The following is a 26160-nucleotide window of genomic DNA, read 5'->3' as shown; positions in this document are numbered from 1 at the left end:
TAATCCATGGTTATAGGGATGCTTCCAATATTCAGTTCACGGTCTGGAGGCTGCAAGTTTGGGAAGAGGATCTATTGTTAGACACCCATAAGAAATTTCGGTAAATGTGATTTATTTCAGTTTGAACACTTACATTAAAGAAACTGGCTATTTCATTTTGAACGAGAACGGCGCTTTTTATATGGTAGATTTAATGTTCAATACTGTAGAGGTATCATTTGTGAAAGTTTTGCTCTGAAAAACTAAGAACAAAGTTTTTACAGGATAACTCAAATATCTTTTTCAAAATTGAGCACAATTGCACAAATCCCGAAGAAAAAGTCTTCTCGAAAGTTCCAGTAGGCTCGTTTTTGAATACCGAGGGGTAATCTTTTGTTCACTAATCTCTAAAAAATTCACAATTTACAGAAAAATCTATAATATTTCACAAAGGACGCCAATTTGTGGGGAATTCACTAATTGTTTAAAACAAAATAAATATTCAAAGTTCAATCGTCCTTGTTTTCACTTCTTTTTTCTTTTTAACAGCATTCCTGGTCTGAAATCTCACTTTCCCACTATCCAACTGCGCAGCGGTCAAAACAGGATGCTTGATGCCAACTCTTTGTGCACCGGCCTCCACGTAATGTGCAAGCCCAACAGCAGCAATATCGGAGATAAGGTTCCCGAGTGCAGCAGCTGCCATAGTCGAAATAGTCAGAAAGACACCAAGATTCTGATCGATATACTCGCCAGCGAGGATCATTACCACATTGTCGAGAATCCGAATCCGATGAAAGAGATAAAATTTACAAGGAAAATAGCTCTCACTTGCACTTCGGTGACGTCTTCCTCTGTTCTTGCCAAACAATCGTCTAGTGCTGAGCTCAACATCCTTTGTTCTATGATGGTGAGACGATTTGCAATTTTCATGGCATGATCTTGGTTTCGCATAGTGAGTTTGTCGGTGGATGTAGTCATCCGTCGTATTGGCAGGCACAAGTTTGCTCTAGAAATTGGAACAACTATCAACCGAGCAGACGAGCTTAACATCATAGGTCTAGGCAAATCTTGATCTGAAATTAAACCGATTAGAATACTTTCAGAAATTATAAAAAATAGAGAAGTGTCGGGAAACGGGGAAGTGGAACAAAAAAAATGAAAGTGCAAAATTTGAACTCATCTTCAAAAACAAAACCTACATCATTTTTCCTTCTCCCCACTTCTTCCATCTTGTCCACTATTGTCTTGGCAAGTTTGTTGTTGAAGAACCTGAAAACAACAGTTGGTGAGAACAACAACCCACGCCGCGGTGGCTATAAGCATTACTTTTAAAGATTACAACCAAAAGCTGTTCCGAAATTTGAAAACAGAGAGTTAGGCAAAATTCCTGCGTACTAATATTATGAGTTACGCAGCTCTCTTCAACATAAATCCGCATCGACAACCCACTTAATACTTGAACCAGAAAAAACTGTTATACAAAAGCTTGAACTGCCTCAATTTTAAAATTAATCGAATAAGTGTATCATCATCGTTTCCATTGGTTTTTATACCTTGTTTGTGCAGGTGCACATGGCCGTTTTGGATACACTACGCGCGCGCGCATCCTAAAAATTGTACTGGTGGAAACAGTTACAAAAACAAACAGAGTCGTTTGTCCCTTTCTACCAAGAGGCGAGTGGAAGAAGTCATCTTTTGGACTGCTGAAAAGCTTTACAAGATTCCGAAGATTACAAATATACAATGCTATCAGAAAAAAACTTGAAGATGGAACTATCTAAGAACTATCTTAAAAGGCTAGTGAGGCCGACCTGGGAAATATCGACTTGTGTTCAGAAAGGTTGAACAATTCGAGGAATGTTACCTCACGGAAAATGAGCAGTGGACATTGTTAGGAAAAATTGAAGTACGATTGAGCAATTCTAGTGTCTTCGCGCCTACCGAATATCTTGGCGCGAATTCAGTTCCTTGGGGCCAGTTCATTTCGTTGGAGCAAATCTAGTACATTGACGCAAATCTAGTTCTTTAACAAAAGTCGGTTTAAATTTTTTAGAGGTGACTGGCACCGTGCTAATACTGAACAATGGAATTGTATACAACGAACAGGAGAGACCAGAAGACAAGCTTCACACGATTTATTCATAAATGAACGAAGAAGTGAAGTGTTTATTCAGTTGACTTAAATTCAATTCAGTACGAAATATTGTATCGAAAAGTGATAAAACCATTAACACCTGAACAAATAATAATTGTAGAATAATAGATACAAAGAAAGGATGAGTAGTATAAAAGAAAACGGATTAGCGAGATTCTTCACCACACCTTCATTTGCAATGATTGCTCCAATCATCTCCCTCTTGGCTGTTGCTCTTTCTGGCGTACAAGCCGTAGCTCCAACTATTGGCGTTGAGCTCAATTGCACTGTTTTCGGTGATACCGATGTAAGTTTATATTTAAGTAGTAAAAAGAAATGTGTAATTAAATCTTTCTTATTGTCATTATTTCAGTTTATTTACACCCCGGAAGCGACTAATTGCGTGAACACGTATTCGGATAAGACATGTGACACTATCTATATTGCCACACCAGCAGTGCAACCAGTACCAGGAGCTAGCACTGCTCGCCCATTGAAATGCTACGCTGCAGCAGCAACCGATCCGGTGAATCCAGATCTTGTCAATGCTGCAGTCAGCACTTGCCCAAAGACTTGTGGATTTTGCTGTCAGAGCTCTGACTACAACTGCCCCAATGTTAGATGTAAGTTATTAATTCAAAAATTGAGAAGGTTTCTAATATTATTGTACAGTCCCACGTCTCAACTGTGACACAATCCTTCCATCTCAATGCAAAGATCAACAATGGCGTGTCATCATTGCCCAAGATTGTCCATCCGCGTGTGGATTCTGCAATCAAGGAGGATGTGTTGATGCTATCCCCCAATGCCCGAACGACCTCTCCATTTGCAATAACGTCGGAATGCAAGACTTTGTCAATCTGAACTGCCAAAAGACGTGTGGAAGATGTCCATCAACCACAACTCCACGCACCGGAGGAGTTACAGTTCCAGGGGGAACATGTACCACCTACAACGCTGACTCAAGCCGTACCTGTGCTGCTTGGGCTGCCAATGGATTCTGTAAGAACGAATTTTACTCAATTACCCAGAGAAAGGCTTCATGCGCCACAACCTGCAGAATCTGCTAAATATGGGGAACTCGACAAACTCTGCACATACATATAATTTATAAGACAAACACTCTGTGACGACTTGACAATACCCTTGTACATTTTTTTGTTGAGACATGTATTTTTGTTTCATGATTGACCACCTTGAAATAAACCACTTTCTCATAAAATTACAGTAATTACATACAATACTTGTCGGCATTCAAAAAAATCCGGGAGTCTTGGAATAAAACAACAGATTTTTTTCTTAGACTGTCCACTGCAAAAATCGTTCAACAAATGCCCCAATCACAAATACGTTTGGGAAACTTCTTCAGCCCAAAAAGTTCCAAAAATGTCAAAAATGTTCTGATCTAAGAGCATCCAAATTCTTGGCTCGTGTGAATGGCTAGCCTGGGCTAACATATCACGGAGTTTTGTAAACGTACATCAGTTCAAAATTTACATAACTCGGCGTTTTGCCACAGTCTCCCCTCGCACTTCCACAGAAAGATCTGAACTCTGTATGAACTCTGTAGAAGTGCGACGATGTGCGCCGAAGTGCGAGGAAGTCAAAGCAAAAAAAGGAAAAAGAGGAGACGCGTCCGGAGTATCTCAGCGCTGACTGTTTAAGTGTATTACCTGAAACCCGACAATACTAACTCTGATATGCTGCTACTCCGATTACTCCGATACAACGATACTACGATCCAATTCTTACTATCTCTTATAGAATTTTGAATGATTGCCAGTTGCAAGCATTTTGAAGGAATTTATGAGAATATTGTTTATTTCAAGGTGGTCAATCATGAAACAAAATGCACAAGTCTCAACAAAAAATGTGTACAAATGTAAAGGGAGGTCGCCAAAGAGTGTTTGTCTCATAAGTTATATGTCAAAGTTTGTCATCGTTTAGCAGATTCTACAGGTGGTAGCGCAGGAAGATCTTCTTTGGGCAATTGAGTAGAAGGTGTTTTGACAGAAGCCATTAGCAGCCCAAGCCGCACAAGATCGATTTGAGTCAGCGTTGTAGGTTGTACATGTTCCACTTGAAGCTGTTGCGACTGAGCCAGCAGCCGTTGTGGATGTTGAACATCTTCCACATGTTTTTTGGCAGTTTAGATTTACAAAGTCTTGCATACCGACGGCATTGCAAATGGAGATATCATTAGAACATTCAATGACTGCATCAACACATCCTCCTTGATTACAGAATCCACAAGCAGACGGACAATCTTGAGCAATGATGACGCGCCATTGTTGGTCTCTGCATTGTGATGGAAGAATTGTGGCACAGTTGAGACGTGGGACTACAAGAGAAAATTAGAAGGTTTTTAGATTCTTGATTTCAAAACTTACACTGAACATTGGGACACTTGTAATCCGCACTTTGACAACAAAGTCCACAAGTCTTTGGACATGTACTGACTGCAGCTCTTACAAGATCTGGATCTACTGCACCGGTACCATCTGTTCCGGCGGTGAAGCATTTCAATGGGCGAAGTGTGTTAACTCCTGGCACTGGTGCTGGCTCAGTGTCGGTGATAGCGTAGAGAGTTGCACATGTAGAGTCAGAATAGGAGTTGACACAGTTTGTTGCTCCGGGAGTATAGACAAACTGAAACATTGTTTTCTACAACAAAGATGTTCACTAATCACTTACATCAGCGTCGGGAGTGAGAGTTGCTAAAAAGACGGTGCAGTTGAGTTCAGTACCGATTGTTGGCGCAGCAGCATTAACGCAGGAAAATGCCAGAGCCAGAACGATGACGATTGAAGAAGCCATGTCAGTTGGATAATGTTAGTTACAATTCTGCTTTCTTTTATACAATCTGGCTTTACATGGTTTGTGTGTACAGATGTTGTTAACTGAATTCGTATTGCACTAAGAGGTTTGTATCTTCAAAAATTATTTGAACAAGCCGTGGTTTTGCAGAAAAACGATTGTCGTATCTATTGTGCGCTGGTTTTCAATGAAAGATATTCAGGCTGACATGAAACAATAGATGCCTGAACGAATAGAAAAATCCGAAGGTCAGTATCATGTACCATTATTATGCAATATGAGTAGAAACTCCAATAGTGAAGAATATCAGAGATATGATTTTCGTAATATATATCATACGAATGTGAGTGTCGTCTGTGTTATATCGGTAAGGCCTCCGACAAATGGCTGATTAAAATGTATCACGGCTTAGCAAGTGGTAGTGTTAAGGTAGTGTTAATGCTTGCTACTGTACAAATTGCATAACCAGGCTGAAAAAATTTTAAAAAAGTTTTATAAATAAGATAATCCGAAAACTTCAATAGGATTTTTTGCTTCATTTCTCTGAAGGAAATTTTCCACTCAAACCTTTTCCAAATACAGAAAATCTATAAGCCTTGATCGATTTAACATACTTGAGACTGCTAAACTTGCGTTAATTGTTAGATGTTTTAATTATGAAAAGCGTCAGTTAACATTTAAAAAAATCGCGAGAAACATTTTCAAAGAAATAAATGATGTGGATGATCGCCGAAGACAAACATATTACCGGCGATCGGCAATGTAGCACACTACATATTATATTATTATATAAATATAAACGTATGCTATTCGAAACCTGAATTTAAGTTATTTTTAATAATTTGTTAGTTGATAACGTTTTTTTCAGTTTGCGTTTCCGAAGAGGTATATCTAGTTGTCGACTTTCCTGAGGCTCAGGTACCATTTTCCAGGTTTCCAGGTGTCCGCAACAATTGTTACTCTTTTTGTTGACAATCTCAAAAAAAATTTAAATTTGCCGGATACCCCTGGTTTGGATCACTCCCTGACAGTACAATTATACGTTACAGAAAAGAAGTGTGCTGTTTGAATTGTTTGATCAACTGCAACGGCCGATCAATCCTTCGATTTTGATACAAATCGCTTTATTGTTTATTTATTAAGTTTAGAAATCACATGAAGTCCATTCAATGCCAACCTCTATCTATTTCAATGTCTTCACCATCAGTCTTATTCGAGGCATGCGCTGTCTGTGGCGGACCACCTTCAAGTAGACGATTTGGAGCACTTGCATGTTTCCGGTGTAATGTGTTTTTTAGGAATATGCTATTGAACAAACGAAATATCAGATGCTCAAAAAACCCGGAATGTGAAATAGGAATCAGTGAGCAACAATAAAAACATTCTGTAGCACAAAATAATGAATTTCAGAAACTAGATATGCATGCCAAGGCTGTCGATTCAAAAAGTGCTTGAAAAGTGGGATGGACCCAAAAGCCCTTAAACACCGAGACAAAATTGGTCCACGCAGCCCGAAAATGAAAAGCAATAAGCCACAATTTCAAAGTGCTGAGATAGATTTCAGATGTCTACTTGATCTTCAAAAAAGCCAAAAGTCTAAGCATCAATATTATGTAAGTATTCAGATAGTGATACATTTTTAATTTAATATACAGAATAAACCAAACCAATATCGGCTTGCAAAGCCTAGTGATATCAACTTGATGCTCCGGATTGGATTTATGAATGCAACGGAATGGGGAAATTGTTTCAGACCATTCCGATATTCTAACCGTTCTGTGAAGAAACGCATACTTTCGGAGTTTGGGATCGCATCTGGTTTAATTGATCAAGCATTCAAAACAGCCACAGAAACTAATCAAAACGAATGGTTATTCATTAATAATTCTTGTCTGAGACCGGATGCGTTTTGTACTGTTCACAATGATTTTCTAAACACACTTAAACGTGAGCTAAGTCAACCGTTCCGAATATTGCAGCTGGATTCTTTTGAATGCGTGATTTTGAAGACCCTAATGCTATTGACTCGTGAGTTGATTTATTCTATACTTAATCAGTCAACCGACATAATCCTAACCAGTTTCAGCTTCATTCCCGGAACAATCAAAGCTTCAGTCAACTCAAAAATCGCGTGACAAATGCACATCCGAACTGATGAAATGTTGTCTGGCCAAATTCCCATTGAGTGGAGTGGAAAGATTCGGTGAAATAATTTTACTGATTGGCTCAATCAGAACAACTGTAAAGGAGTTTCATAATCATACGAAACGTTCTGATCTTTATAATCCAAATCATTTTGATATTTTTGTAACTTCTTTTATGCTTGCGTGAATTTTTTTTGAATTAGAAATTCTATGAATATTGTTCTAGATCTTTACAGTACCCTCCAATTCCTCTATTTATTCAAGCAATTGCATCTAGCGTTTCGTGTCAGTTTGTAAGCACCCCACTAAAATCCATCGCACAAAAGATTCGAGAATTGCTTTTCCACAAAACGATGGCCTGATCAAATAACATTGTATTAGCCTCGATACTGTATCTAGATCCAATCAAAAAGTCAATTGGCTTTTGTGTATACACTGAATACGGCGAGGGTCTATGTAAGATCAATTCAAGTTCAAGAAAAGCAGAACTATTGTGATCTGGCCAAAAACTTATGGAAGATGTTCAAAATCTACAACACTGCCAGGCAAAACACGCACCGCAGCTTATATTCAAGTCTTCAAAAAAAGTCAAAGTTACCTTCAAAAAGACAATATACAGAGACACGCAAATTACCTGCCCCACACCACCGCTTCACATCACCGCTAGCTGAAATACTACTGTAATTTCTTCCAAATGTTAAATTTTATCTTGGTGTACTGGATATATTCTTTCGACAATTATATTGTCTTGTAGAAAAAATTGGAGGGATTCAGCCCACTGCTTGAAAATATGAGATATTATAAAGGACTAAGTTCACTTGGTGTCAAAGTGTCCCATTTTGGTTTGATATACTCAGACCTACGAGAGTTCGAGAGTTGCGGGAATTTAGACGCAGACTTCTCAACTGATTTCGCATTTAGAGCGTGCTGACGTCACATTTTTTGAGAAAAACATTGCCGCGTTGTCTGTAGATCAAACTGTAATGGGACATCCTGACATCAAGTATAAGTTATTCATTTTCTTTATAACAATTAAGTGTATCTCGTTTTCTCTTCGTGTATATCTATATTATATGTATAACTGATGTTTATTCAGATGGAAATGCTTGCATCAATTTTCGGTACGGTTTTTCATGCAGTATAAAAATTCAGTCGGAAAAACAGCTGAATAAACAAAATGCCTTTTTCTAATTCTTTTTTCATAGTCGTATTAAACATTGTCTTTCAGTTTGTTATGCATACATTTTGAATGCTTGTATGTAAAACTTTTAAAGAAAACACCCGATTTCTCCGCTGCTAATAATCTTTTAGTATTTTTCGTTTCTACATACGTTGCGGCTTACAAGTTTTACGCAAAGATGTTGCAATGAAATGAGGAAGTATTTCCGGTTATGAATTCTAGAAATCCAAACTGATCGCTTATTTTCGAAGTAAAATCTTGCAGCACGTTTTGAAATACATATTACCAACATTGCCTCTTTTAGAATATATGATTGAAATGTGGAAGCACAGATTCAAGAGAAATGAGTTTATTTCTAAGATGGTCAGTCATAAAACTACTAACACAAATCTCATTGAAAACTATCTACTAGAATTGGCAAGGTCGTCAATGATGTCGTCTTTGTGAGTCTGTCTTTGGCTCAAGTTCACCCCCATTTAACAGATTCTGCAGGTGGTGGCGCAATAAGACTTTCTTTGGACAGGAGTGTAGAAATTGTTTTGGCAGAAGCCATTTACAGCCCAGGCGGCACACGCATTGCTTGAGTCACGGTTGTAGGTGCTGCAACCTCCAATGATTCCTCCAACAGTTGTTGTTGAGCATCTGTTGCAAGTCTTTTGGCAGTTCAAATTTACGAAGTCTTGCATTCCGACGGCATTACAGATCGAGATATCATTTGCACATTCAATGACAGCATCAACACATCCTCCTTGATTACAGAAGCCACAGGCGGATGGACAATCTTGAGCAATGATGGTACGCCATTGTTGGTCTCTGCACTGGGATGGAAGGATTGTGGCACAGTTGAGACGTGGGACTGAAATAGAGTACTAGAAAATTCTCATATTCAGAGTTAAGAACTTACACTGCACATTGGGACATTTGTAATCAGGACTTTCACAACAATATCCACAAGTCTTTGGACATGAAGCGGCTGCAGTTTTCACTAGGTCTGGTTCCACCGGATCGGTTGCAGCAGCCAATGCAGTAAAGCATTTTAATGGGCGAGCTGTTTTAGCTCCAGGCACTGGTGCGTCTTCTGTAGGGACATTGTAAATGGTTTCACATGTCTTATCTGCATATAGGTTATTGCAGTTAACAGCTCCTGGTGTATACACAAACTGAAAAAATAATTCAAAGATTACATTGCTTTCCTTGTCAAAATTAAACTCACATCTTGCTCAGTAACAGCATCGAAAACTGTACAATTCAGAGCAGTACCGACTGCTGGCTGAGCTTGGACACAGGAGGAGGCCAGAGCCAAGAAAACGACGATTGAAGCAACCATGGCTGTTGAATAATGATAGTTACAGTTCTGCTCCCCTTTTATACAAGTCGATATTACATGGACCCTCATCCTATTCAGTAATGTATCTATTTGTGTAAACAGGTGTCAACGGATTTTTGATAGTTTCTCGACACAGTATTGAGGCTCATTTCCTAAACGTTGTTTGAACAGGCAATAAAAAACGACAATTCTATAATCAATTGTGAGTTGGCTTTTAATGGAGTACTGTCAAACTAGCACGAATCATAGAGAACATTCTCAAATCAATTTTCTAGGAATTTAATATTTGAACAGGGAGGGTGTCAACCAATCAGCGAAGTGGAGCTTCGCCTCTCTCACATTAAAACTTCATTTATGTAACCTTTCTTTGGCCGGAAACGAAATTCATTAAACTTCATTCTCTATCTATTTCAATGGCATTATTAGGTTTATTCAAGACACCAGCTATTTGTGACGGGTCTTCTTCAAGTAAGAGATACTGCTTATTTCCGGTGTAATGTATGTTTCAGGAATATGCTCAAAATATCCGGAGTGGGAAACTGGAATTGGCGAGAAAAGAATGTGAGCTTTGAAGCGCATAAAAAAGAACAATTCCAGGAACTTACATATGTATATAATTAAATATTTCAGCATTTTAGACTTTCCTGTCAACAATATATGTAGCATCCCGCCTATGTTTCCACAAGGATCCAGAAATTCTGCTCGGGTTAACCACTCAATAGATAGTTGTAACTTGAATTATTTTATGTATAATTAAACCAAAAATCTTAATTAATTGTTTCACCAGTTGGACTTGGACTGCACATAATCTCTGTTAACATAATGACCGACGGGACCAAAATGAAGTCGATAGATGCGAAGATTGTACTAACCTGAAAATTAATGTTTCAGAGCTTTGTTCACTTGAAATTATCTTAATATTACATAAACGAATCCTGTCACAATACCCAAGAGGAATAGAACAAACAAGCCCTGCAAAAAAAAAATCTTTAGAGCATTCAAAAACGATTCAAGCAATTACAAGCTTGGTTGCTCCAATGATTTTTGTTTGACGAGTAAGTTGATCTTGAGACTCTGATTTCATCAAGAATTGAAATATCATTCCAATGAACAAAATTATTTGCAAGAAAATGTAGCTTGTGTAGTAATAGAAAATCACTTGCAACAGTTTGTTCTTATCAGAGTCTTCGGAAACTATTGAAATCCAAAGATAAAATCCTAATTCTTTGGCCGTGACAAAAATAAATAACAGATAAAATACTGTAAGGCTTCTTTGAGTCAAAAATCTATTGGGTTCCGCTGATTCCCGTGAACTCAAAAATCGGTCAATCGAAAGTAAGCCAAGCCAAGTTTCATAGGTGATCGAATAAATGTGACCCACAAATATAAACTTGATTGACACGGATAACATCGATAATGATACGCTATAACAATCGTGTTGTATAAAATGAAAAATCTCGTATGTTCATTAGTACACACTTACATCGGAAAAAAACTTGTAGCTATGGCAAGAAAGCTGAAAATCAATGGAACCGGATAAAAGAACTTGATGTATCTGTATCCAAGAACTATAACTTGAAAAAATGGGCTCTAAAATGAATATATACTTAAAAACTTTACACTACTGTCATAATAGCTCACCGTTTCATAATGTACCAAGTTCTTAGGAAACTGCCGCAGATAAAACGGCCATGCGACAATATTGGCCACCATTAGTGGTAAAAAGATAACACCGATGACAATCCAGAGACCCGGATCTTGTGTAAAATCAGTGTTTGAAAGCATCTGTCGTTTTTAAAATGTCCTAGTTCGAAAGATGAGAATTAAATTATTTAAAAAGTTTCAAACTCGCTGCCTTTTTTATTTACTTTTTTTTTCAACAAACAAAAGGAGTAAACCAACAAATCCGGCTTATCCGACGATTAGTCACCCGGGCATGTGTCCATTTTGCACATTTAATTTCGAGTAAATGAAAAAGGCACCAATATAACAAATTGGTATTAAAATATTTAGTGTTAAATTATATGGAGATGAAAAGAGTAATCTAGAAATTGTAGATTCGATGAAAATAAAATTTCAATTGTCAGGAACACTATTTTCTACAGTATCCTATTTGTTCAATCTATAGCAAGTGGTGTCTGATGCCAGTTTGACAGTATTTCAATGTACACCCACTCGCAATAGCCTCGAAAAGTGACTTTCGCCAAATTTTCGCCTGATTAAATAATTTTCAAAGATATTGGCCTCAATACTGTAAGGGCATCTGTATACATAAGTGGATACACAACTGAATGCGATGAGGGTTAGTGTAAAATCAGTTTGTATAAAAGGGAACCAGAGATGTGATAGGCATTATTAAGCAGAAATGGTTGCTTCAATCGTCGTTCTTGTGGTTTTGGCATTCCCCTGTGTTCAAACTCAGCCAGCAATCGGTTCTGAACTTAATTGCACCGTCTATTCAACAACTGTTGATCCCGTCGATGTAAGTGATTAGCACAAATCTTAGTTGTAGAAAACAATGTTTCAGTTTGTCTACACTCCCGGAGCAACAAACTGTGTCAACGCCTATGCTGACTCTACATGTGCATCTCTCTACGCTATCACCACAGATGAGCCAGCACCAGTGCCAGGAACAAGCACACCTCGCCCATTGAAATGCTTCACCGCCGGAGAAGATGCTATCGGTGCAGTAGATCCAGATCTTGTAAGAGCTGCAGTTAGTACATGCCCAAAGACTTGTGGATTCTGTTGCCAAAGCGCAGACTACAATTGTCCTAATGTTCAGTGTAAGTTTTCAAAGTCAGCAATTTAGAGATTTTCGAATGTTTTTTTTTCAGTCCCACGTCTCAATTGTGCCACCATCCTTCCATCCCAATGCACAAATCAAGAATGGCGTGTCATCATTGCCCAAGATTGTCCTTCAGCGTGCGGATTCTGTAATCAGGGAGGATGTGTTGATGCAGTAATGGGATGTGCAAATGACATCTCCATTTGTAACGCCGTCGGAATGCAAACCTTTGTCAACACGAACTGCCAAAGAACTTGCAACAGATGCTCCTCAACCACAGTTACCGGAGGTTGTACCTACAATCGTGACTCAAGCACCGCTTGTGCTGCTTGGGCTGTCAATGGATTCTGCCAGAACGACTTCTACACTCCTGCCCAAAGGAAACAGTATTGCGCCACTACCTGCAGACTCTGCTAATCGCTGGGAGTTTGACAAGACATAGCCACATAGACGATCATATTGACGACCGATAGTAGATAGTGTTTTTTAAAAGAAAATTGTGTTAATCATTTCATGACTGACCACCTTGGAATAAACTCATTTTTCTTTGCTTTACGTTATACAGTGTGGGAAAGTTCTATAGGACCCCCCCTAATTTGAAGGTTTGAGGAACTTCCGAAAATTTTTTTGAAAAACTGCTAATGCCATTCGTTTTTAAATTGAAAAAAACCTATATACATTTTTTTCCAGAAGTTTATCTCAAAAACTGAGGTCGCGCTGGAAAAAACGTCAAAATCCAGTGTGAAACTTCTATAGGACCCCCCGTTTTTTTTCACGATTTTTACTAAAATCAACAGATTTTGGAATTTTTGACAAAGCTCAAATCAAGTTTGAGTTAGAAATGAGTTCAGATAAGCAGTTTTGACTTTAAAAAATTAATACGAAATGTTCTCGTGGGATCTCCAGACTGGTTCTGATTCTTCCGATCTTTGATGTTCAAGTCTGTTTCAAGCTTCCTGGTGCTCTCGGTAATGCCAAAACTTGATAAACTCTCTTTAACAAGTTCCTACTAAAATTCCTAGCACGCACTTTAGATGTTTCGACTGTGTAGTCAAGCTGATTTGGCAAAATATGCAGCAGGAAACAATGGAAGGCTTATCAGGAATCAAATCGTTTTTCTTTGATTACAAGGTTCCATGGGACCAATATTTCAAGTTAAATTGTCCCTCACAGATGTTATTTACTATTTTTTGCGTGAATTATTAAATGTGGAATTGTGGCATGTGTTGTGGCACACATATAGAGGCTGGAAAGCTTACTTCGAAAGCAGTCTAACTTGCAATGCCTCAAGGATCTGCCCTTTCGGACACTGAACGCGCTCAGCTGGATGTTATGAAATTGCTCAATGTGTCCCTGCATGAAATGAGTAGGAAAATTTCCCGTTCTCGACACTGTATTCGCGTGTATCTGAAGGATCCGGTGAGCTACGGTACATCTAAAAGAGCTCCTCGTCGCAAAGCTCTCTCCGTGCGTGACGAACGAAATGTGATTCGTGCTGCCTCCAACTCCTGTAAGACGGCAAGAGATATTCGCAATGAGCTTCAATTGTCTGCTTCAAAAAGGACCATCCTCAATGTCATCAAACGATCTGGTGTAATCGTTCGTCAGAAACTTCGCCCTGCTCCGTTACTCTCTGCAGACCATAAACTCAAGCGATTGGAATTTGCTAAGAACAATATGGGAACGAATTGGAGTAAAGTGAGAATTTAAAAAAGCAAGAGTGAATAATTAGGATCATTGTTTTAGGTTGTCTTCTCCGATGAAAAGAAATTCAATCTCGATGGGCCTGACGGTTGCCGCTACTATTGGCGCGATTTGCGCAAGGAACCAATGGTTTTTTCGAGGCGTAATTTTGGAGGAGGAACGGTGATGGTTTGGGGAGCGTTCACGGAGAAGAAGAAGCTTGAGATACAGTTCGTCAGTAGCAAGATGAACAGCACTGACTATCAGAACGTCTTGGAACTGGAGCTCTCCAAATATCTTCGTCACTACTCCAGAAAAGACTTTAGATTTCAGCAGGATAATGCGACAATCCATGTGAGCAACTCAACCCGCGACTATTTCAAGCTCAAGAAGATCAACCTTCTTGATTGGCCAGCTCGAAGTCCTGATCTCAATCCAATCGAAAATTTGTGGGGGATTCTTGTCCGTATCGTGTATGCTCAGAACAAGACTTACCCAACAGTTGCATCGTTGAAGCAAGGAATTCTCGACGCTTGGAAGTCTATTCCGGACAACCAGCTGAAAAGTTTGGTCAGATCAATGGAGGACAGACTGTTTGAGATCATCCGCACACAAGGAAACCCGATTAACTATTGATCCTTTCTTGATTTTAGTATATGAATGTTCTGTTGTTGATCAAAAATAACTGCAACTTGTTAATACGCTGTTTCTGACTGGTTTCTTGGGGATGGCGTAAAAATGTTTATGGTGTGTGTGCTAGGAATTTTAGTAGGAACTTGTTAAAGAGAGTTTATCAAGTTTTGGCATTACCGAGAGCACCAGGAAGCTTGAAACAGACTTGAACATCAAAGATCGGAAGAATCAGAACCAGTCTGGAGATCCCACGAGAACATTTCGTATTAATTTTTTAAAGTCAAAACTGCTTATCTGAACTCATTTCTAACTCAAACTTGATTTGAGCTTTGTCAAAAATTCCAAAATCTGTTGATTTTAGTAAAAATCGTGAAAAAAAACGGGGGGTCCTATAGAAGTTTCACACTGGATTTTGACGTTTTTTCCAGCGCGACCTCAGTTTTTGAGATAAACTTCTGGAAAAAAATGTATATAGGTTTTTTTCAATTTAAAAACGAATGGCATTAGCAGTTTTTCAAAAAAATTTTCGGAAGTTCCTCAAACCTTCAAATTAGGGGGGGTCCTATAGAACTTTCCCACACTGTATTATATGTTCTTACAATACCGAAAAAATATATTTTCATAGATATCTTACTTAGTTGACTCGGTGACGGCTTATGTCACCAACCTAGAAGTCTAGGCCATCACAGCATTAACCTATCGGCCACAGTCTCCGGCTTGGACTAAGCTCAGCTGAACGTAATTCCGGAGTGCAACATGATTGAGGAACGGATCGTCCTATAACTATTCAATCCTCTAATCAACGGTATTTTGCTATGCTGAACAATTGACTTTCCTTAAATCTGCGGAGTAACAATTTTAAGGCACCAACCTGATTAAAACTAATTGAATCGCAAAATTTCGGCTAGTACGAAAACTTCATAGTCTTTGTAGTGCATAATGTGTAAACATCTGCAGAGCTTCCCTTTTTTCATCGAGAAGCCGATAGGACAATGGAGAGTGCGGATGAGTGTAAATAAAATATCATAAAGCACTGCAACTCAACAACGACAGACAATAAATAAACTCCTCCCACCAACCAATCTGTGAACTACCGTATCCACGGCCGTTTTCCTGTTGGCGCAAGCTTATTTTCCGGGTCTCCCCGGGAATATGATAGTCGTTTCAAAATGTGTACACACTTGGGATTCTATGGGAGAGCGGCGCGGTGACGGTGCCTTACGACTGCCGGCTTTCGTCGCCACCGTAGTATAATAAGTAGTTATTCAGGGCGGCCGACACTTTAGGGGTTTCGCGCTTCACTATAAATACAGAGGGCGCGGCGGCGAGGCGAGGCCGGCTCCAGATACATAAGAAAACCTGTGTTTCCAGTTGCCGATGACTAAACTACATATGAAATAATTGATCGCTAATGCGTTGTATATTTGAACAACTGTCTGACTTTGGCAACCATCAAGCCTTCGAAGCCCACATTCCATGCGAAACTGTAAACAAAGGGATAATTCTCATCCCAGCCTCATTTGTTTCATAATTATATTTTTTCCGAAACCGGAGCCTTGTCTGACTAGTTAAATGTTTTTGCACCAAAGCTCAACCTCAGCGAATTCTGTTCCTGAATTGTGTGCAGTTTGTGGAGACAAAGCCAGTCACAGCCGTTATGGAGCCCTTGTGTGTTCGGGTTGTCATGTTTTCTTCAGAAGAATGATTTGTAGTGGGAAGTAGTTTTCAAGGATTTGAAGTAGAGGATCTTTCAGATAGAAATGCTTGCCGCGAGTGTCGACTGTTGCGATGTCTCCAAGTAGGAATGGATCGTTTTACCGAACGATATTGTGATTTATGCAGTACCTAAAAGTTATACCGGATTTAAGCTTAGAAGACTAGTGCGACAAGCATATAATTTTCACACAACAGCTGAGTTGGAGAAGAAAGAAGGCTATCAAATTTGTGGGAGTTCCAATAACTTGATTCAGAATCACATAACAATTTCTTGAAAAAACTGTGATGAAATTTGAAAACCGAAGAATTATCAGTCACCAATGTCTATACTCCATAAGAAACAATTGCTCGACAACACGTTAAATGTTATAACATCTGTTGAGCTTAGCAAGTCATTTCTGTATTAAAGCGGATAATTCGATTAAAAACGGTTTCAGTGTAAATAAAACGTATCAAATGAATCCATTGTTTCGTATACTATTGTGATGTGGGGAAAAAAATTCTAGACGATTCAAACCATGTCCGGCTTGTTTTTATACTGAAGCGCTCGTTATCGGAAGATAAATTTTGACAATGAAAATCGATTGTACGATCTCATACGATTCTGGACTCCAGTTTCCAATTGTATGGGTGCCGGAATTAAGCCTAAAAAATTAGGATTCCTTCACATTAAGTTTGCTTTTATAATTCTACATTTTCTCTGTGTAAAAGTCGAAAATTTACAAAACTTCTTTAAATTCATGTTTTTCTGAAAACAGTTCGGAAGAAATGAGTTTATTTCAAGGTGGTCAGTCATGAAACTGTTAACACAAATCTTAATGAGAAGCTAACTACTTTGATTAATCTCGGTCGTCAATATGGTCGTCAATATGTCTTTGTCTTTGGCTTGAGTTTTTCGGAAGCCTCTAATTTAACAGATTTTGCAGGTAGTGGCGCAATACTGTTTTCTTTGGTCAGGAGAGTAGAATTCGTTCTGGCAGAATCCGTTGGCAGCCCAAGCGGCGCAAAAAGTGCCAGAGTCACGATTGTAGGTACAACCTCCTGGAACTGGTGCGGAGGAGCATCTGGAGCAAGTTCTTTGGCAGTTCAGATTGACGAAATCTTGCATTCCGACGTTATTACAGATGGATATATCATTTGCACATCCCATTATCGCATCAACGCATCCTCCTGCATTACAGAGCCCACAGGCAGATGGACAATCTTGAGCAATGATCACACGGAATTGTTGATTTGTGCATTGGGATGGAAGGATGGTGGCGCAATTGAGACGTGGGACTGAAAAATACTTTTTGATGATTTCTCAAATTTTGAATAATGAAGATCTTACACTGAACATTAGGACAGTTGTAATCAGGACTTTGGCAACAATATCCACAAGTCTTTGGACAAGTGCTGACTGCTGCTCTCACAAGATCTGCATCGATAGGTGAAGTAACAGCGGCAGTGGCAGCTGTGGTAAAACATTTTCCTGGGCGCAGAGTTTTAAGACCTGGCACTGGTGCTGGATTAGCCGCTGCGATGGCGTAAAGGGATTCACACGTCTTATCTGAATACGTATTAACACAGTTAGTTGCTCCCGGAGTGTACACGAACTGAAATTAATCTTATACGAAGCTCTTTACCAGGTAACTTACATCAGTTGCAACAGCATCGTAAGCGGTGCAATTACGCTCGGGCCCAACCTGAGCCTGGACAAAAGATAGAGCGACAGTCAAAATGGAGACGATTGGAGCGATCATTGTAGATGTCGGAATAGTGAAGAATCCTACCAGCCCCTCGACTTTTATACGGTCGAATGAAACATGTACCCTCTTTGTATCCATCATTCCATAACTCATATTGGAACAGGTGCAAGTGGGTTTATCGCTTTTCGATACACCTACTCTTTTGGTATACAACTTTAAAACTTTCGATCAGCTAAAACAACAATAATTATCTCTTTTTCTCCGTTTTTTATGTGGTACCCAGATTTATCTCTGTTTGGCTCGTTTATGAGTGTAATTTGTTAAATATTGACACTATTCGTGCCAAGCTCAAAAATTTCGTTTAGTGTCTACTGCAATAACCTTTGGCCCTTTACAGTGCTCCTCTTTAAATTTCAGTAAACTAAAGTTGTTGTTGTTGTGCAATTTCGTGTTACATTCTTGAGTAATGGAGATGTCGAAAGTCTAGAGCAAATCCATCGGGCTCAAAGGGGTAGTGCAAAGAAGAATGGTTATTCCAGTCTTTGAATATTTTCTAAACTGGAATGTTAGCTGCTCGGTTAAATATTATGTTTATTAGGTATTCATAATGTGTATATGACTTTACTGTCTTAAATGCGAATTGGTTCTAAATCCTGTGAAGTTCAAACCTCACCTATTTGCTTGGACGATAAAAAATTGTCCAAAAGATTACTAGGTTGAAAAGACTAACGACTATATTTGGCTCAAATACGCACGCCCACAGTATCGAAATCGGATTTGAAGGCTTGCACCTGTACAAACAAAGTATAAAAGGCAATCGAGGAGAGCTCAATCTATGTTCATTTTTTTTTTCAGGTATATGTACATCTGATGCCCAAGCTTAATCGGTAAGTGAAAAATGTGTGCATTGTTTTTTAGAAAAATTCATTTCTTAAAAAAAACATCTTTACACTGTCCTAGAAGTAGAATTAACCGGTAAAACCTCTAAAACCACCGGCTTCTTGAAAAATTAGTCAAATGGAGATAAAGCAAAGTCTCGATAAGGTTTGTGCACAAATACCATAATTAGTGTAGAAGCGATTCCATGAATTGCCAAGGCAAAAAATATCAAATTATTGTGAAATTGATTTTGATGATGAAAAAATACAAATGATATAATGAGGTTGATTGGGACGAGGAAGAAGAATAGTGATACAGAGGTCTGAAAAATTCCAAATCTTTCTGATCAATTATTGTTTGGCCCAAAAGTGCATAAACACTGATTGGTCAGCAAACCTGAATTATCAAGGCTATCACCAGCCTATGCTGCATTTGCACTGTCTTTCTGGATATCCCACTAGGACTGGCAAATATCAAATTATAAACGTTCAAAAAGAAAAAGGACCCCACTTGAATTGTTGGAACACTTTCAGATACCATCATTGTGAGAGCCGGAGCAAGTTTCTCAACTTGAAATACGAACAGCAGCCTCCCATCGCTCGGTAGTTCCGGTATGCAGTCAAGCATCTGCAAGTGGTAAGTTTGAGCAGAAAGCGGAACAGAATTTACCTACCGCCCATGAGAGTTCTCTTCCAGTTATTTGATCAGGAAGTAAGAACTGGATAGGTAGATAGTATAATGGTATGATTATGTAACTGAAGCCAATTGCGTATTTTCGAAAATATTTCCAATTGGATGTTTGGGCGAATAAGGTGAAAAATCTATTTTCAAATGTCACGAATATTGCAGTGGAAACACCTGGAAAGTACGAGTAGAGGATTTTAAGCAAGCGAGGTTCAAACGAGGTTAAGAGGAGTGCCGCATGGCGACTTCAGCGCAATCGCAACGCAACCGCAACTCCAGCGCAAAAACAAGGCAACAGAAAACAGCCACAAAATATGTTTTAAAATTGTCTCATTCCTTCCCAGATTGCTTGATCACTCACAGGTTACAAAAGTAACTCCTAGGTAGAAAATCAAGCCCGGAGAATCAATTGGACCCAGTCCATAGCCCGCCATAGCCGGGAATATGATATATGGAATACCCAAGAAGCTAATGGTAATATCAAGCATAATACAACAGAAGTGCAAATTGAAAAGCAACCATTTCACGGTTTTCATATGAACTGGAGTTTTATAGATAATACAGTAAAATCCGAACGCATGAATTGGGGTTGCAAGGCCTGTTATCACATGAAAAGCTGTTTTGAGGAAGTCTGGACTTGCCAGGTAGTGATTTTCACAAAAGGGAGCCATTTTTAAGTGTCGAATGTGTTATTGAAGTGAAGAGATACATGTTTGTGCAGGTGAATTCAAAACCCTATTAACGTCAACGGAAGTTTTGTCACTGCAAAACTTGTGTCCTGCTGAATCGAGAGTTCAGCTGATATATTCGTGTCAGAAAAGGCAAAAATAAAGAAAAATAATCAATGATGTCACAACTCATTGTCTTGAATTTGCTGATTGTACAAGACCGAATTTTTGTCATCAGGACTCTTATCAGTATTTGCAGACATTCATAGTGCAATCAGTGATCTGTTAAGTTTTGGAAACAAAATGCAGTCATATTTTCATGAGAGCAGTGTAAAAAATTCTTTTGCTATATTTTTACGTACTGAATTCAGATTAAGTTCTTGAGGGTTTCCTAAACCTCCGCTCGTAGCGATTCTCCAGTTACCAAAATAGATACAGTTCAGCTTTTGATCGTTATACACAAATTTTTAGAAACCGATAAGTGCCTATCAGTCTTTTCATCGGTTTCGTCGACTTGCACAGTGATATCATTGATTTTTTAGTTTTTGGGATCGAAATGTAGTTTGAATTTCAATTCACGATTTAAATATTTTTCTTAAGTAGCTTTACAGTACGATAATGTAAGTGTACTTTTAAACAATCCGGTAAGGAGAGTAATTCAAGTTGGAAATTCTTAGTACTCTGTGCATTATTTGCTAAAGATCACCGATCTGACCAAGATTACAAAAGACTTGTCATGTCACCCAAAGGACATGTCACCAAATGGATCACCCAGCAACAAATTCTTCTACATTTCAAAATAAAACATTAAGACAAACGTTTTCTAGAAATGATAAATAAATTTGAATCAACTATAATTCAACATTTTGGGCGTTATCGGTTTTTTTAATGTAATTACTTCTTATCAGTTAACAGCCGTAGTACATATATTGACTGCAACGGAGCTCAGAACATGTTTCATTTCGAAATGAAAGCTATATTTCTCATTTTTACCATTGTTATAGCTTTTTCAAATGCTACTATTCCAGGTTAGTTGAAACATTCGGTTGCACATCATAACTTAAGTTTTAGAATGCAGCGGCGGAGTTGTTACATTTGATAAACCGGCAAACACAACTATTGGGACATCTTATCCCGGTGTATTCAACAATTCAAATATCCAAAATTTTCCAAAACTTTACAATTGCGATTATCAAGTGAGCCTCTTTATTAGTACCTAGGCGGACCACAATTTTCAGATAAATGTTCCACAAAACTACTCAGCACGTGTTCATTTATATGTGGTCACCAATGATAATACAACTGCACCGGTTCAGGTAACAGATCAGCTCGGGAGGAGTGAAGAGTGAGTGAATAACATACAAAACTGCCATTATTAAGATTGTTTTACAGAGTTCAGTCTGTTAAAAATACACTTTTCTTTTTTATCTCACCCGGTGGCAAGATACAACTCTCGACTGGAAATCGGGAAGTTGGTTTTGGATTTGTAATTTATTGGGATGAATGTGATATCACTAATAACAGATAACTAATAACAATGATAATTGTTCAGACCCAAATTTCACCACAAATTATTTGAACATCTCAAAATCAAATAATTTACCACCGATCTATGCAATTGACCTTCAACAACAAGTGTTGATATCTGCGGAAACTAGAGTGTCATTGACCATTCAACCACCCGTTCTGAGTAGTAACCTTCAGTATATGCGTGGTTTAATTTTTTTTGATGGTCCTGATTGGAATTCACCTTATTTGGGCACTGGCTTAGAGCTTTTAAATTTGAAATCACAGTTTGTGTCCACTGGAGCACAATTAACAGCTTTGTACATTGGAAATTCCGGTTTCATCAGCGACTGTCCGATGATAGTTCTAGACTATGAAAATACCAAGAATATCACACAATTTTATAGCATTTATTGCATGAAAGATCAAGAATGTGAACCAATGAGCATGGATGCAAGGAACAGTGTAGTTGCTCTGCAATTATATCATAGACCTGCGGCAGTACATTACGTGCTTACGGCGTTAAACGGTGCAGGAGTCGTGAAAGCTTACGATGGAGGCGGAAATAGCAATTTACTTGCTGCATATGAGTGAGTTGATCGGTTTGAGAATTAGGCAAAAGCTTAAAGATCACGGAAAATAAAAAAGCAAATTTGCCGAGCTCGGCAAAATTCGGCAATTATTATTGAGCGACTAGCGGGCCTGTGGGCCCGCCAGCCCTTCGGGAATGGGGATAGGATTAATTCGCTCTAAGTTATTAGCAAAGTAGCTGGCGCGAGTTCTCGGCTTCGCCTCGAACCTGTCATGGGGTTATTCAAGATCTCCTTGAAGTTCCTTTAGGAGTGGCCGCCTTGAAGCTCTTACTGTGTAAAGTGAAATCTCTTGAAACTTTGATTCATTGCTCCAGATCCAACATTGTATGATCATCTTACGTTGAGTTTTCGTTCAAGAATAATTTGAATGTTTTATCAATAAAGTACACGTGTCTTTAATGATCAATGTGAACTACAAAGAAGCGTGAAGAAAAAGTAGAATAGCTCATGCATACGACCTGCTCTTCTTGGGATAGAATTAAGGCCAGCCCACAGTTTCCAAGAGTTTTCGGGCCTGCGGCCCTCAAACCTAATTTTTAGGCTTAAGTGAATAACAACCACGTTTCAGGCCTACATCCTGCTCTGCGTGGGTTAGGATTAAGGCCAGCCCACAGTTTCCAAGAGTTTTCGGGCCTGCGGCCCTCAAACCTGGTTGTTAGGCTTAAGTGAATAACAACAACGTTTCAGGCCTACATCCTGCTCTGCGTGGGTTAGGATTAAGGCCAGCCCACAGTTTCCAAGAGTTTTCGGGCCTGCGGCCCTCAAACCTGGTTGTTAGGCTTAAGTGAATAACAACCACGTTTCAGGCCTACATCCTGCTCTGCGTGGGTTAAGATTAAGGCCAGCCCACAGTTACCAAGAGTTTTCGGGCCTGCGGCCCTCAAACCTAATTTTTAGGCTTAAGTGAATAACAACCACGTTTCAGGCCTACATCCTGCTCTGCGTGGGTTAGGATTAAGGCCAGCCCACAGTTTCCAAGAGTTTTGGGGCCTGCGGCCCTCAAACCTGGTTGTTAGGCTTGATTGAATAACAACCACGTTTCAAGCCTACATCCTGCTCTGCGTGGGTTAGGATTAAGGCCAGCCCACAGTTTCCAAGAGTTTTCGGGCCTGCGGCCCTCAAACCTGGTTGTTAGGCTTGATTGAATAACAACCACGTTTCAGGCCTACATCCTGCTCTGCTTGGGTTAGGATTAAGGCCAGCCCACAGTTTCCAAGAGTTTTCGGGCCTGCGGCCCTCAAACCTGGTTGTTAGGCTTGATTGAATAACAACCACGTTTCAGGCCTACATCCTGCTCTGCTTGGGTTAGGATTAAAGCCAGCCCACAGTTTCCAAGAGTTTTCGGGCCTGCGGCCCTCAAACCTGGTTGTTAGGCTTGATTGAATAACAACCACGTTTCAGGCCTACATCCTGCTCTGCTTGGGTTAGGATTAAAGCCAGCCCACAGTTTCCAAGAGTGTGTCTATCTTGCTTCAGTAGAAATTTTTGAATTTAAAACATAAATTTGGAAAGATAGTTGGAAACTTGTCCAGGAACAGAACAAACTGAAAAACTGATTCAAGGGCAAAAATTAACTACAAAATGTCAGCGAAAAGTAGCCGGAGAATATTTTTGAAATTGGCGTAAAAAGTAAAATAATACGGCGTTTATTATTTTGAAAAATAACAAAAATTGAAATATATCACCTTCTGGGAAGGCCTGGAAGCTCAAAACTTCCACAAATGTGCTGAAAGTTGTCAAGACTGACCAAATTTAGTTTGTCGACCTTTCTTTAGTGAAAATTATCAAAATTAAAACATAAAATCAAAAGTATAGTTGAAAACTTGTCCAGGAAAAGAGGAAAACTGAATTTTCAAGGGCTAAAATTAATTACACTATCTCTGCGAAAAATGATCAGAAAGAGCTGTAATTTGAGATTACATTTTTAATTATTCTATTAACTCCAAATTTAACATAAAAACCGGAACGATAGTGGAAAGTTTGTGATTTTTATGGAAAAATGTAAATTGTTTGATAGAACAGTTCATTTTGTCGATTTTTGAGACTTTTATAGCCACTTTTCGAAGGAAAAAATTATATTTACCAGTTCCTCTTGATGTGATAAACATTTTTCCAAAAAAAATTTTGGAAAAGGAGCAAGAATAACGGAGATATGGTCGCAACAATAGTGAAAAACTGGCCGAAAACACACCAAATATGAAAGGGGGAGGTGGGTGTGTGTGTGTGTGTGAGAAAAGGGGGGAGGTGCAGAAATTTTGGCAAAACTTTAATTATCGTTTTAAAAATAATGAATAAAGATATCACAATGAGCTTAGATACAGTGGATAGGTATTGAAAAGGAGATCTTAAGTTTCGAGTCTCAAACGTTTTGAACTGAATCTCGAATTTTCCTTCAATTTAAAGTGGTTTTCGGCCAGTACTTCGGTGTGCGCAAAAACAAGCAGGGTGTGGTTTTCCGCTTGCGGAGCCGACAGGATGCTCCCAAATCAACCCCCTTTTAGATGAACACACGTCGCTATATTTTGTGAATGTGGAAAAAAAAGAATTTCAAAATTTGGTACAGTGAGAGCCGAGATATAAACGTTCAAAGTTGTGTGACATTTTTTTCGGACATTTTTCGGACATTTTTTTCGGACATCGAAAACGCGTGTGCGTGGCAAGATGGGGGTTATAGGAAAGAGGCAGAAACCTTTAAAAATTCGGTTTTCAGGGTACAAAACAGTCAGCTCAGTCTCCCACAAAAATTTTTTGGACAGTTGACAACGTTACTATTCACTGGCGGAAAGTCCACAATTTCTCTCACTCGAAAACGTGATTCATTTGGAATGACTACAGACTACGATCAAAGTGGTTTTATTTCTTCTGATCCGTATGAGCCTCCATCTAGCTCACGACATACTAATATTACACTGCATTCACCCGATCCGAAACTGGCTACTTTCAAAGTGAGCAATGTTGCTACAACTATGGTGAATGGCTCTAGATTGACTCTCACTAGTTATATGAACGAAATGGTACTACTTCAAATGATGTAGGTTACAGTTGAAGACAATTTTTGTTTAAATATTTGCATTGCAGAATCGACACGTCAAACACGGTGGTTCCAAATTCTACCCTGCGGTTTCCCGGAACTTCATTAAGTGTTGAATATTATCCCAGTATTGCAGATACAGGAGCATTTTACATGAACTTTCAAGTTATCAAGTTATCTTCTACCAATTTGTCTTTAATGATATTGATATTTTTACTCTGCTGAATTTTTTGATTTGATAAATGAAAATTGTTACGGACTAATTTTTAACAACCTCAAAAGCGGGTTTAGTAGAAAGTTGAATAGAGTTTTAAAAGCAAACGAGGTCTGTAGAGGTGGTATGGAAAGTAGGACACATTTTGAAGTATACGGATCAAATTCAAATTGACCTTATGTTTGCGAAGTTTCATCAGAGAAAGTATTTGTGAATGTAAACTATCTTTGAAATTAACTACTCTCTCATATAAATGATTTTTGCAATTCTCCTATTCCTTTCTTGTCTGGCTCTGCAACATCTTAAATTTAGCCGACAAATATTATTTCTATTTGATGTTCATCGTAAAATAATTTGAGGTGATATAATCTGAGTCTCTCCGCAAGCCCTCAGTTAAAAGTGCAACCTTGTATAATGAGACACATATGTACTTTTCCCCTTTTCTAAATCTCCTTCTCACCTCGAGCCCCTCTTTTCTCTCTCTCTTCTCTTC

The 26160-nt window shown here is 38.8% G+C and overlaps 9 protein-coding genes and 2 pseudogenes across 14 annotated transcripts; 5 read left to right on the top strand and 6 right to left on the bottom strand.

The window, feature by feature from the left end:
- Positions 1-267: 267 nt before the first annotated feature.
- Positions 268-1032, bottom strand: ZK218.14 (annotated as a pseudogene). Its single transcript has 2 exons — positions 551-1032; positions 268-386 (listed from the first exon to the last, which is right to left on the bottom strand). Coding segments are annotated over exons 1-2 (601 nt in total).
- A 1273-nt stretch (positions 1033-2305) lies between these two features.
- On the top strand, positions 2306-3328 carry ZK218.11 (ShKT domain-containing protein). The gene is made up of 3 exons (NM_074935.4): positions 2306-2423; positions 2490-2739; positions 2789-3328. The coding sequence occupies exons 1-3, from the start codon at positions 2316-2318 to the stop codon at positions 3184-3186; spliced, it is 756 nt and encodes a 251-aa protein (NP_507336.2). The 5' UTR covers positions 2306-2315; the 3' UTR covers positions 3187-3328.
- Positions 3329-4059: 731 nt separating this feature from the next.
- On the bottom strand, positions 4060-4933 carry ZK218.7 (ShKT domain-containing protein; the record flags this gene model as incomplete). The annotated part of the gene is made up of 3 exons (NM_074934.1): positions 4060-4457; positions 4507-4765; positions 4811-4933. 3 exons carry the CDS (start codon positions 4931-4933, stop codon positions 4060-4062), a joined length of 780 nt encoding a protein of 259 aa, NP_507335.1.
- A 1155-nt stretch (positions 4934-6088) lies between these two features.
- nhr-248 (Nuclear Hormone Receptor family) lies at positions 6089-7306 on the top strand (the record flags this gene model as incomplete). Its single annotated transcript, NM_074933.4, has 4 exons — positions 6089-6296; positions 6344-6546; positions 6589-6961; positions 7020-7306. 4 exons carry the CDS (start codon positions 6089-6091, stop codon positions 7262-7264), a joined length of 1029 nt encoding a protein of 342 aa, NP_507334.1. The 3' UTR covers positions 7265-7306.
- Positions 7307-8606: 1300 nt separating this feature from the next.
- On the bottom strand, positions 8607-9587 carry ZK218.5 (ShKT domain-containing protein). Its single transcript, NM_074932.3, has 3 exons — positions 9471-9587; positions 9162-9417; positions 8607-9113 (listed from the first exon to the last, which is right to left on the bottom strand). The coding sequence occupies exons 1-3, from the start codon at positions 9582-9584 to the stop codon at positions 8734-8736; spliced, it is 750 nt and encodes a 249-aa protein (NP_507333.1). The 5' UTR covers positions 9585-9587; the 3' UTR covers positions 8607-8733.
- Positions 9588-10310: 723 nt separating this feature from the next.
- Positions 10311-11862, bottom strand: ZK218.4 (Serpentine Receptor, class Z). The gene is made up of 5 exons (NM_074931.3): positions 11226-11862; positions 11068-11174; positions 10606-11008; positions 10509-10556; positions 10311-10456 (listed from the first exon to the last, which is right to left on the bottom strand). Exons 1-5 carry the CDS (start codon positions 11367-11369, stop codon positions 10352-10354), a joined length of 807 nt encoding a protein of 268 aa, NP_507332.2. The 5' UTR covers positions 11370-11862; the 3' UTR covers positions 10311-10351.
- Positions 11863-11946: 84 nt separating this feature from the next.
- On the top strand, positions 11947-12916 carry ZK218.3 (ShKT domain-containing protein). The gene is made up of 3 exons (NM_074930.2): positions 11947-12066; positions 12112-12370; positions 12422-12916. Exons 1-3 carry the CDS (start codon positions 11950-11952, stop codon positions 12787-12789), a joined length of 744 nt encoding a protein of 247 aa, NP_507331.1. The 5' UTR covers positions 11947-11949; the 3' UTR covers positions 12790-12916.
- A 3314-nt stretch (positions 12917-16230) lies between these two features.
- On the top strand, positions 16231-16536 carry ZK218.15 (annotated as a pseudogene). Its single transcript has one exon. A coding segment is annotated over exon 1 (306 nt).
- Positions 16537-17169: 633 nt separating this feature from the next.
- Positions 17170-18154, bottom strand: ZK218.1 (ShKT domain-containing protein). Its single transcript, NM_074928.3, has 3 exons — positions 18042-18154; positions 17735-17999; positions 17170-17682 (listed from the first exon to the last, which is right to left on the bottom strand). Exons 1-3 carry the CDS (start codon positions 18144-18146, stop codon positions 17315-17317), a joined length of 738 nt encoding a protein of 245 aa, NP_507329.1. The 5' UTR covers positions 18147-18154; the 3' UTR covers positions 17170-17314.
- An 847-nt stretch (positions 18155-19001) lies between these two features.
- On the bottom strand, positions 19002-20337 carry srh-237 (Serpentine Receptor, class H; the record flags this gene model as incomplete). 3 transcript variants are annotated; one of them, NR_102105.1, is made up of 5 exons in its annotated part: positions 19102-19293; positions 19368-19434; positions 19482-19595; positions 19642-19829; positions 20017-20326. NR_102105.1 is itself a non-coding variant. In NM_001276981.5 (4 exons), 4 exons carry the CDS (start codon positions 20324-20326, stop codon positions 19102-19104), a joined length of 918 nt encoding a protein of 305 aa, NP_001263910.2. The 3 variants fall into 3 exon arrangements, 2 of the variants coding, with proteins under 2 accessions (NP_001263910.2, NP_001263911.1); NM_001276981.5 differs by having other exon boundaries at positions 19002-19293; positions 19368-19598; positions 19645-19829; positions 20017-20337; NM_001276982.3 differs by lacking the exons at positions 19642-19829; positions 20017-20326 and having other exon boundaries at positions 19368-19514.
- A 936-nt stretch (positions 20338-21273) lies between these two features.
- Positions 21274-25714, top strand: T05E12.6 (CUB-like domain-containing protein). Of its 2 annotated transcripts, NM_074926.9 has the most exons (7): positions 21274-21351; positions 21395-21519; positions 21562-21668; positions 21716-21828; positions 21876-22419; positions 25133-25453; positions 25501-25714. In NM_074926.9, the coding sequence occupies exons 1-7, from the start codon at positions 21276-21278 to the stop codon at positions 25676-25678; spliced, it is 1464 nt and encodes a 487-aa protein (NP_507327.3). In that variant the 5' UTR covers positions 21274-21275; the 3' UTR covers positions 25679-25714. The 2 variants fall into 2 exon arrangements, with proteins under 2 accessions (NP_507327.3, NP_001123002.2); NM_001129530.7 differs by lacking the exons at positions 25133-25453; positions 25501-25714 and having other exon boundaries at positions 21723-21828; positions 21876-22036.
- Positions 25715-26160: the final 446 nt, after the last annotated feature.

The sequence above is a fragment of the Caenorhabditis elegans genome, chromosome V (assembly GCF_000002985.6).
Source record: "Caenorhabditis elegans chromosome V".
Lineage (NCBI taxonomy): Eukaryota > Metazoa > Nematoda > Chromadorea > Rhabditida > Rhabditidae > Caenorhabditis > Caenorhabditis elegans.
The sequence above is the reverse complement of the archived record's forward strand: the minus strand, read 5'-3'. Positions and strand labels throughout refer to the sequence as shown.

Bases quoted from the DNA above. Each gene is read 5' to 3' on its own strand.
- ZK218.11 (NM_074935.4), top strand. From the start codon at position 2,316: ATGATTGCTCCAATCATCTCCCTCTTGGCTGTTGCTCTTTCTGGCGTA. The intron at 2,424-2,489 runs GTAAGTTTATAT...TCATTATTTCAG, and splicing joins CTGTTTTCGGTGATACCGAT to TTTATTTACACCCCGGAAGC. The intron at 2,740-2,788 runs GTAAGTTATTAA...ATTATTGTACAG, and splicing joins CAACTGCCCCAATGTTAGAT to TCCCACGTCTCAACTGTGAC.
- ZK218.5 (NM_074932.3), bottom strand. From the start codon at position 9,584: ATGGTTGCTTCAATCGTCGTTTTCTTGGCTCTGGCCTCCTCCTGTGTC. The intron at 9,418-9,470 runs GTGAGTTTAATT...TTATTTTTTCAG, and splicing joins ATGCTGTTACTGAGCAAGAT to TTTGTGTATACACCAGGAGC. The intron at 9,114-9,161 runs GTAAGTTCTTAA...ACTCTATTTCAG, and splicing joins CAAATGTCCCAATGTGCAGT to TCCCACGTCTCAACTGTGCC.
- T05E12.6 (NM_074926.9), top strand. From the start codon at position 21,276: ATGTTTCATTTCGAAATGAAAGCTATATTTCTCATTTTTACCATTGTT. The intron at 21,520-21,561 runs GTGAGCCTCTTT...CACAATTTTCAG, and splicing joins TTTACAATTGCGATTATCAA to ATAAATGTTCCACAAAACTA. The intron at 21,829-21,875 runs GTGATATCACTA...ATAATTGTTCAG, and splicing joins TGTAATTTATTGGGATGAAT to ACCCAAATTTCACCACAAAT.
- ZK218.4 (NM_074931.3), bottom strand. From the start codon at position 11,369: ATGCTTTCAAACACTGATTTTACACAAGATCCGGGTCTCTGGATTGTC. The intron at 11,175-11,225 runs GTGAGCTATTAT...TATTCATTTTAG, and splicing joins ACTTGGTACATTATGAAACG to AGCCCATTTTTTCAAGTTAT. The intron at 10,457-10,508 runs GTAATATTAAGA...ATTAATTTTCAG, and splicing joins TTGTGACAGGATTCGTTTAT to GTTAGTACAATCTTCGCATC.
- ZK218.1 (NM_074928.3), bottom strand. From the start codon at position 18,146: ATGATCGCTCCAATCGTCTCCATTTTGACTGTCGCTCTATCTTTTGTC. The intron at 18,000-18,041 runs GTAAGTTACCTG...GATTAATTTCAG, and splicing joins ACGATGCTGTTGCAACTGAT to TTCGTGTACACTCCGGGAGC. The intron at 17,683-17,734 runs GTAAGATCTTCA...AGTATTTTTCAG, and splicing joins CAACTGTCCTAATGTTCAGT to TCCCACGTCTCAATTGCGCC.
- ZK218.3 (NM_074930.2), top strand. From the start codon at position 11,950: ATGGTTGCTTCAATCGTCGTTCTTGTGGTTTTGGCATTCCCCTGTGTT. The intron at 12,067-12,111 runs GTAAGTGATTAG...ACAATGTTTCAG, and splicing joins CAACTGTTGATCCCGTCGAT to TTTGTCTACACTCCCGGAGC. The intron at 12,371-12,421 runs GTAAGTTTTCAA...TTTTTTTTTCAG, and splicing joins CAATTGTCCTAATGTTCAGT to TCCCACGTCTCAATTGTGCC.